The sequence below is a fragment of the Aspergillus aculeatus genome, assembly GCF_001890905.1.
Source record: "Aspergillus aculeatus ATCC 16872 unplaced genomic scaffold ASPACscaffold_4, whole genome shotgun sequence".
Lineage (NCBI taxonomy): Eukaryota > Fungi > Ascomycota > Eurotiomycetes > Eurotiales > Aspergillaceae > Aspergillus > Aspergillus aculeatus.
In genome coordinates this window covers 1,408,078-1,417,277 of record NW_017962979.1, presented here as the reverse complement: position 1 = coordinate 1,417,277, position 9,200 = coordinate 1,408,078, and the positions used below count along the sequence as shown (strand labels likewise).

The window sequence follows — 9,200 nt, the reverse complement described above, 5'->3', positions numbered from 1 at the left end:
ATGTCCACTCACCCCGAAGAACCCACCGCCACCCCCCCGGCTGGAACCAACTACCTCGACCTGGGCATCACGCTCGCCCTCCACAACTGGCCGGCGCTGACGCTGGCCGTGCAATCCCTCTGGGGCGGCCCGACCTCGGTCGACAAGCGGGACTGGCTGTGCGGCGCGATCTCCGAGATGCTGGCGACGCGGCCGGAGACGGACTCGTACGACCTGGAGGACGTGCTGGTGCAGGTGATGACGGACGAGTTCGACGTGGACGTGGACGACGAGAGCGCCGCCGCCGTCGCGGACCAGATCATGGAGATGAAGGCGCAGACGGAGCGCGGGGAGTACGCCGGCATCCAGCACATGTGGGAGGTGTATCAGCGGAAGGGCGGACAAGCTGCTGCTGTGGCGGGGATTCAGCGGGCGGCGGGGGCGGGGGATGGGGGAGGAGGATAGTGATGATGATGAGGATGAGGAGGATGAGGAAGATGGAGCGATGGATGTGGATATGGATGATGCGGGGGCGCCTGCCTTGGTGCGCGCCCCCAGGGAGAAGGTGGAGCCGGAGGTCGATGATGATGGGTTTACGACGGTTGTGTCGAAGAAGCGCCGGTGAGGGGGTTTTTTTTTAATACTTTGGGTTCGAGGTTGTGCTTGATACTTAATGTTCTTCTGAGCTGGATGTATTTCGATTCCCCCCTTTTTTTTCTTCCTCTTGATATAGATAAATACACTGCCATGGTTACTATACTATACTGTACTAAAAGACTTCTTTCGGTCTTTGTGTTGTGTATCTGAAGCAAGTGTTGAGTGGGCATGGCGAGTTTTATGGCGTGATTTTCTAGTCGCTTTATATCGACCCAGCAGGAGCAAAAATGGAATCAAAATTCTCACAAAGAGAAAAAAAAATAAAATTCATCATCATCAACCAACGTTAAGCTTGTCATTGTGTCGAGCCCGTGGTCCCGCCCATGCCACCCTAGATTTGTCGAGCCCGACAAACTCTTTTCCTGTTGGCCGCGGTAAGAGTGATTGGGAGCTTATGCAATGGATGCCAATAAACCGATTATTCGCGCATTTACTCGGCAACAACTTCCTCGTTCTCGATAAGCTTGGTGATCATACCGATGGCAATGGTTTGTCCCTGAAAAGATGGGTTAGCGGCGCGCTTGATTTCAGCTTGTCTGGAGAGATCGGCTACTTACCTGGTCACGCAGGGTGAACCGTCCCATCTGCTCCGAGTAGGAGAAAGGTTCACAGCAAACTTGTCCAGCCGTCGAGGTGACCTCTACTCTGGCAATAACAGTCATACCCTTGCTGGCGAAGGCGGGCGCCTTCTTGCTGCGACGACCGGTGCCGGGTTCGAGCTACGAAGATAAGCGTTAGCGGAGGAGCGGGCATTTCGACGAGAAAGCGAGCATACCTTGTGCAGAAGAGCGGCGATAGTGACTTCTTCAACAGCCGAGTGCACGTGCATAACGCAGTTGAACCCGGCAGAAAGAATGCCCTTGATCTCGAGCAACTTGATCTTGGCCTCGAAAGAGTGGACGGAGTGGACCAGACGCCTGGGAGAGCACAGGACGAATCCGGGAAGAAGATCTTCTTCTTCAACACCGCGAAGACGCATGCGGACTTGGTCACCGCAACTGCCGGTGGCGATTTCGTCTTCGGTTTCACCATACAAAGCAGCAACTTCACACTTGGCAAGGCCGGGCACCACCACCATTTGGGAGCCCTTCTTGACGATCTGTAGCAGTGTTAGAAGATAGACACGAATAGGAATGGTAGGAGATACATACACCACTGTCGATCTTGCCTTCAACCATAGTTCCCATATCTCTGTACTTGGCGCTGACAGCCATGGCGAAAGGAGCATTCAGCTTTCTAGGAGGGAGCTCCATGTCGCCGAGGTACTCCAGCAACGAAGGTCCATCGTACCAAGGGCACACGTCCTTCGTGACCTATATTGGCCAGTTAGCAGAGAGATTCCGTGATATGAATGACTTATACTTACCCGGTCCTTAATGTTGACCATAGTCTGTGCACTGATGGGCATGAAGGTCAAATCTGCATTCAAATGTCAGTATGTCTGGCACTTCCTACAATGATGATGAATTGTGTACTGACCGGCCTTTGCGTAGCCCAATGCCTCCAAGAACTTGGCCACCTTTGTGGTGCAAACCTTGAAACGCTCCTCGCTCCACTCGACGGTAGGGTCGTCCATCTTGTTGACGGCAATGACCAGCTTGCGCACACCAGTGTTTCTGGCGAGCAAAGCGTGCTCACGGGTTTGGCCGCCCTTCTCGAATCCGGTCTCGTACTCACCCTTACGGGCAGAGATGACAAGGACACCGACATCGGCCTGGGTAGCACCACCAATCATGTGGTGCACGTAGGCCTTGTGACCAGGGGCGTCCAGAATACTGCAGCTTCTGGTGACACCGTTCTTCAGCTGGAGATCGAAATGGGCGCGGCCAACTTCCACGGTCTTGCCCTTAGCGCGCTCCTCGGGGTTGAGATCCAAAGCCCAGGAGAGATACCAGGTCTCACGACCCATTTCCTTGGCGTCTCTCTTGTACTTGTCCAAAGTACGCTCATCGACCATACCAGTGGCGACGAGAATGCAGCCTCCCAAGGTGGATTTGCCGGCATCGACGTGTCCGATGAAAACCACGTTGACGTGCTCCTTCTTCTCAAGCTCGCCGTACAGTTCGTTCAGGGTGGCCTCGTCGACGTCGGCCTTCTGCTCCTGGGCGACAGCATCGGCATGGCGAGCAGCCTTGACCACCTCGGCTCTGGAAGGGCTGGAGCGGCCAGGGGATGACCGGCCGGAGGCGGGAGCAGGGGAGGACTTGCCACTAGCAGCAGCCTTGGCCTCCGCCTTCTTCTCGGTCTTCTCGATAGCCTTGGAAGCCGTCACCTTAGCGGCGGCGTCGGCGGCAGCAGCACCCTTAGTGTCACCGGGGGTGGCCGTACCCGAAGTCGCGGGGCTGGGAGAAGCGGAAGTGCCACCGATGGAGAGGACCTTCGTCTTCGGAGCATTGGGGGAGTCGCTGGCGCCGCTGACGCTGAGAACCTTAGCCTTGGGCTCGGCGCCAATGCTCAGGACCTTAGCGGCGGGCTTGGGGGCAGCGGGCTTGGGCTCCGCAGCGGGCTTGGGTTGTTGCTGAGCCTGCTGAGCCTGTTGGGGCTGCTGCTGATAGCCACCGTATTGTTGCTGGCTGTAGTATTGGTTGTAACCGGGCTGCTGAGCATAGGCTCCGTATTGTTGGCCGTACTGACCGTAAGGCTGCTGCTGCTGCTGCTGCTGCTGCTGATATCCGTATTGTTGGCCGTACTGGGGATATCCGCCGTACGATTGCTGACCGGGAACGAATGATGCGGCGCCGGGGGTAAACGAGGCAGCGCCAGGAGTGAAGGTCGAGCCTTGGTAGCTGAACTGCTGTTGCGGGCGACGGCCGTTGTTGTTCAGGTTCACACCTTCGGTCTGTCTGGAGAGCTCATCCTCCCAGGATTCGGGGGTTTGGTTGGCCATGGTGTAGAACGCTGGAAAACCGCAAAGAGAGCAAACAACTCAAGAAAGGTCCCAGAGATATCAAAAAACAGGTCTGGAAGACGGGAAAGAGGGGTGAAAGACAAAGTGAAAGGCCAAATGAGGGGCGTTTTTTCTCCGGAGCCCGATTGATTTTGCTGCTGGCTGACTCAGCTGCGTCTCTTCCCCGCCTCCGCGTGTGTTGCGTTTGCCGCGTTTGTTGCTGGTTACGGCGACTTCACGCCGAATAATAAAACTGCAAGCTCAAAGCAGGTGACATAGAAGAGAAAAAAAAAAGACTTCAAAAATCCATGGATGGTGCTCAACTGCTAGACTAAACAACAGACAACGTGGTGGCTTATCACCGATCAACACCTCAGAACAACCCAAGGCCGCTACGGGCCAGTTGCATATAGCAGCTATCGCCGATCTACATCACTCTGCAGCTGCCATAGATCTGAGGTAAAATGGATGTTTTTTTGGCCAGAGTAAGCTCTCCTGTCTCCTGTCACGCTATCTACAGACTAATTTCTTTCTTAGCTCACCCAGCAGGCAATGAACTATGCCATTCGGTATGACTCGGCGATTCTTGGCCTGATCTTGTTGGGCAGCTAGCTGACTGAGTGGACTCATAGCTCGGGAATAGCCATAACAGCCAAATATGCCATCCGTCAGTCATCACGGCTGCTCAAAGTTAGTTCAGAACCTCGTCATTTGCCAGAAGTCCCTGGAAGCTTCGTCACTGACGCAGTTCAGAATGTCGATAATTGCGAGGAAAGAGACGAATTGCTCTCTCTGCAGCACCGCTTGGAGAGCAAGATCCAGGTAAGCTTCGCGCTCTCCAAAACTTCTACACGCGAGTATAGAATAGTGCGCTAAAGACGGACGACAGGTCATATCTCCTGCTATCGACATGATTGAGCTTATGTGAGTCTCATATCCACAGCGTAGTGAGAAACACGTTCTAATTCCCCGCAGCGCTGCAAGAGGAAACACATCGCTCGAGTCAGCAGTATTTCTCACCAAATCTCTACGATGGGACATACAAGCTCTGGGCCAGCGATTAGCAAAGGCTGCAACATCGGAAGAGCTCTACGCCCGAGGAGCGAACCCCAACCGCGATCGCTCGCAGCAGCAGAAAGAAATCCAGCATATCATCCGAGACATCAAGAAACTGCTTGTGCGCATCGAAGATGCAGTGCCCTTGATGAACCTGGCTATTACGACCTCTGGCGCTAAGCTTTCAGTCAACCTACCATCGACTGTGTCGCCCTCTCGGTTGCTGCAGGCGAGCACGTTCTTGACCGCAGGCGATACCCAGTACTCCATGTCTCCGTCCCACGCCGTGCAGATTGGTCCAACATTTACGCTATCGATGTACATGCTCTTCGCAAGTCATCTCCGCCCGCATGACGAGGACGGCATACGCGAGGCAACTTGGAAAGAGGTCATGCACAAAGCCCGCTTGAAACTCCGTCGGGTGCCCATGGACCTGGCAACACATCCGCAGCACCGGCAAACGCGGCACATAGGTTTCCCCGGTGACGCACGAGTGGATGAGTTCGCCTACCAAGTGCTCATAGTCGAGGACCTCGACGACGGGCGAGTGCACACTTTCGACGAAGGCGAAGCGCAGCCCGAGCACTTCGAAGGAGTCAACACCGCCGGACTGCGCGAGATCCTCCCCATCCACCAAATCTCCAAGATCTTCTACGCCGACACCGGCAAGATCCTGAACATCAGCACCGAGGGAGAAACGAACAACCCCGTCCTCCTCCTCAAACGCGACATCAACGCCATCCCGCCTCGACGCATGCTGGAACGCGACGAGTCGGAGCTAGGCCATGTCTCCGACAGCCAGGACGACAACGACGAAGACGAGCCCGACGAGCTCCAAGCCCAACTCGACGCCCAGCTCAACAACAACAACAACCACGACGACCACCCCAGCTTCCACGAAGACTCGATCCCTTCGCAATGGCGCCTGCCCAAAGACCTGGACCCGGAATGGATCGCCTTCGAAGTCTACACAGAAGAAGAGTCTTCCGACTCGGACACCTCCGACACAGAAGACGACCCCGCCTCCCAAGCAATGGCCAAACTCTCCCTCAATCCGACGCACAACTCCCCCGTCCCGACCCCAGCCTCCACCACATCCTCCTCCACCAAACGCTCCCCACGTCTCCAACCCCCGCAAACCACAACCGTCTCCAACCCGCACTTCAACAACATCCGCACCTCGCTCTCACTCCTCGAGACCCTCCTCCGCCTGACCTCTCTGCAGCAATTCCAGCAACAATCCCACCTCTCCATCAGCGACGAGCTTCTGAACTTCTTCCTCGAGGAGTCCTCCACCACCGGCGCCGGCGGCGACGAGCAACACCGCCAGCGACTCCGCACCGACGCCCGCCGCCGCGTCGGCTGGGACCCCTACGACGAGAGCCCCGTCAAGCGCCGCGGCGAGGACTACCAGTACGCCTACGATGCCCACGACCATGACCACGACCACCGGGGCACCACCCCGCTCCGCTACGGCCGCGACGACGAGAGCGAGTACCCTTTCTCCCCCAGCGACCGTGTCCGCGGCTTTCACCTCCGTTCCCGGGAGGCCACACCCGAAACGCCCTTGTCCTCTGTTGCCACTGGTGGGGGTGGTGGCGGGCGGGCGGAGAGGCATCGTCATCACAGTAAGCTGCGGATGGCGGGTGGCACGTCGTCCTCGTCGTTGCACGCGGAGGACGGATCCTCGCGCAGGGGGTCCCCGCTCTCGAGACGGTCTACCCCCGTGCCCAGTGTTGAGGGGTCGGAGCATTAGAGCTCACGCACGCCCTTTGACCTTGCGTGTGATAGGGCAGGATATCCCGAAATCATGTATTTATTTCTTGCTCAAGACAGCCCGTACATTGTCACATACACTAAGTCTCAATGACGCAAGGTAATGATCTGATCTACGAGATTTTGACGAAAGATGGTGTGCTCTGCGAAACTATGTTTTGAATACTTCTTAGTGTTTGTGTGGATTCAGTATCTGTCAAGGTCGATGGTAGACTTCATAAATGGATGGATTATCACTCAGCTGCGCCACTGTGCCACTGCCAGGCAAACCAAGTTCCCTCCTCGATTATGACTAAAATACCACTAATGGAGGAAACTGGAGGAAGGCAGCAGATAAACACTGGAGCTAGTTGGATACGCACGGTTTGCTGACGGGTTGAAGGGGGGGGGGTGGTGACAAATACGTGATCAGAATTGAGGGGAAATGAGATATGATATCAAAACGGGGATTCTTAACGCCATCACAATCAAAGAGTTTGGAATTGAGAACAGGCAGCCATAAACTCCTTGCAAAAAAGGACTAGGTAATAGTAGGAAGGGGATTTCGAATCCTTCAGACCAGCCAGCGGTCAGGTGTATGCGGTTAAGGTAGGGAGGAGAGACTTAAAAACGCGGAATGCTACTGGGTGGATTTACGCGAAAAGAGACAATTACTCCCAGTCGTCGTCGCTTTCATCGTCCTTGGGCTTCTCCTTGGGGCTTGCGGGGGTGCGGCTGGTGGCTCCGCTGACGAGATCGTAGCTGGATTCGCTGTCGGGTTGGGATTGCTGGTCGTTGGAGCGACGGGGCTCGGTTGGGTTGGCGGTCTTCACGATGGTGGTGGTGGTGGTGGCGGCGGGGGCGGTAACGGTGGTGGCAGCAGCAGCAGCAGCAGGGACAGGGGTGGCGGTCTGAGTAGTAGTGGTGGGGATGGTGGCAGTAGTGTTCGATTTGACCTGAGGGGTGGACGGGGAGTCGGTCTCCTCGTCGGAGTCATCGTCCCACTTCACTTCCTCGTCATCGACGGTTGCACCTATAGCTCATTGTCAGCAAGAGTAATCTACAAAAATAGCCGCAAGCCAACATATTGTAACCATGGCAAGAAAGGATATAGACATACCCTGCAGAAGTTCCTTGCGCTTCTGTTCCTCAGTCTCGATAACCAGACGAAGGAAGTAGTATCTGCACCAGAAGGTAGCGTATTCCACCTTCTCGGGAACCAACTTCTCCATCGCCGAGCGCAGCTCAGGATACTTCTCGAGATCGGCCGCGACCGCCTCGGTCTTCTCCGCGATCATGAACTCCTGCTTGAACGCCGGCCAGAGCTCGCTGACCGGATCGTTGGTGAAGCTCTCGAGGGTCGAGTGAATGACGTGCAGCTGAGCCTCGAAGCGCGTGGCGTGGATGACCCGCTTGCCCTCCGCGTCCTTGCTCTCGAACAGGAGCTTATCTCCGGAACCCTCACTGCTCGGAGGCACGATGCTGACCGCCTCGCGCAGTTTCTGGCCGATGTTCATCCCAAAGCGCAAGATCGCCTCATCGGCAGCCTCCTCTGCCTTCTCGATTTCTTTCAGTCGACGGGCTGCCTCGGCCTTGAAGCGGGAAAGGAACCCCTCACCCGGCTTGGAAGCCGAAGCTGAAGAAGCATCGGCAGCGCCGCCGGCATTGAGGCTTTTCTCCCCAACAGTCGACGATGCATCTGCCTCGACCTTGGAGGAGGTACCGGTCGGCGTAGACGTCTCGTCTTTGCCGGTGGTGCTGGCCCCTGAGCTGAACGCCGTGCTCAAGGAGAGACCCCGCGTGCGCCCGACGAGATTGCTCCTCAGGTCAGAAAGGCCCTTGGCGGCCTCCTCGCTGGCAGCAGCATACTCCTGACGGGCCCCCTCATAATAGTTCTCGCCCTGCTTGCGGACGTTATCCCAGAGTCCACCGATGCGTGCACCCCAGGGGCTGGCGGAAAAGGCGCGGAATGTTTCTTGAAGCTCGGCGTTGAGATCGACGTTGGAGCGCTCCGTCTTGGCGGGCTCGTTCTGGTCCGTTTCCTTCTTCGAGGCATCGTTGGAGGAGAAGATCTCCTCCTGGATGTGGTCGTACGCTACATCCATCTCTGCCAGTTGGAGATAGCGAGCAAGTTGGAGTTGAAAGTTGGGAACTCAAATGACGGAGCGGCGGGTCAATGGGCGGGCGGGCGGTTTGGTTCCCGGGGTTACAACGGCCCGATCGCCCCCACGTAGTTTCAGGGTCTATTTATATTAGTTAGTTAGATTACTGGAATGTTTTGCTGCGAGTCCCGTCCGCTTGTCTTATACAGGTGCTGCTGCTTTTGTAAGAATAACACAGCTGAGATACTGTTGTCCAAATATTCGATGGTTCAGATGCAGTCTCTAGCCTTAATAGCAAGTCGAAGTTCGTTATATAGATTTGTTATAGCGCCTGGCTGGTTGGATTTTGTTGATGAAACATGGCGACTTTCAGGTCTAAAATGGCTGACCGAACCAGGTGCTTATCTGACATATCCTGCGCGTTCGATCCACGGTTTGCCCCTGCTTCGCTCAGTCTGCCCTTCGTCTGCCCACCATTCACCCATCGTCCACTCATCCTCTTTCCACGATTTACCACCGTCTCCCACTATCTACCCACCAACTGTCCACCACCTAAGGCCAGATCAAAAGATCCTGTAGTGCACCTGGCATTATTAATTTCTCGTGGTGATTGGCAAGACGGGCGGGACGAATATGCACTGGTTGGAAAAGAGCCCTTCGACAACCATACAGATGCGCAGTCCTCTGCCTGGGTTTCCGGCGTTTTACTTTTTTACCAACACGTAGTACTCAGAGCACTATAGAAAAGATGTAACCCGGCTTGG

General features: G+C 55.8%; 4 protein-coding genes across 4 annotated transcripts; 2 read left to right on the top strand and 2 right to left on the bottom strand.

Moving 5' to 3' along the window:
• ASPACDRAFT_41136 (uncharacterized protein) lies at positions 1-604 on the top strand (the record flags this gene model as incomplete). Its single annotated transcript, XM_020200894.1, has 2 exons — positions 1-353; positions 409-604. The coding sequence occupies 2 exons, from the start codon at positions 1-3 to the stop codon at positions 602-604; spliced, it is 549 nt and encodes a 182-aa protein (XP_020058653.1).
• Positions 605-791: 187 nt separating this feature from the next.
• On the bottom strand, positions 792-3,590 carry ASPACDRAFT_76713 (translation termination factor GTPase eRF3). The gene is made up of 6 exons (XM_020204764.1): positions 2,116-3,590; positions 2,003-2,055; positions 1,788-1,949; positions 1,412-1,735; positions 1,194-1,355; positions 792-1,132 (listed from the first exon to the last, which is right to left on the bottom strand). Exons 1-6 carry the CDS (start codon positions 3,521-3,523, stop codon positions 1,067-1,069), a joined length of 2,175 nt encoding a protein of 724 aa, XP_020058652.1. The 5' UTR covers positions 3,524-3,590; the 3' UTR covers positions 792-1,066.
• A 397-nt stretch (positions 3,591-3,987) lies between these two features.
• Positions 3,988-6,335, top strand: ASPACDRAFT_41134 (RanGTP-binding protein; the record flags this gene model as incomplete). The annotated part of the gene is made up of 6 exons (XM_020200893.1): positions 3,988-4,008; positions 4,061-4,092; positions 4,156-4,213; positions 4,277-4,345; positions 4,413-4,447; positions 4,499-6,335. 6 exons carry the CDS (start codon positions 3,988-3,990, stop codon positions 6,333-6,335), a joined length of 2,052 nt encoding a protein of 683 aa, XP_020058651.1.
• A 404-nt stretch (positions 6,336-6,739) lies between these two features.
• On the bottom strand, positions 6,740-8,444 carry ASPACDRAFT_76712 (BSD domain-containing protein). The gene is made up of 2 exons (XM_020204763.1): positions 7,455-8,444; positions 6,740-7,367 (listed from the first exon to the last, which is right to left on the bottom strand). The coding sequence occupies exons 1-2, from the start codon at positions 8,437-8,439 to the stop codon at positions 7,006-7,008; spliced, it is 1,347 nt and encodes a 448-aa protein (XP_020058650.1). The 5' UTR covers positions 8,440-8,444; the 3' UTR covers positions 6,740-7,005.
• Positions 8,445-9,200: the final 756 nt, after the last annotated feature.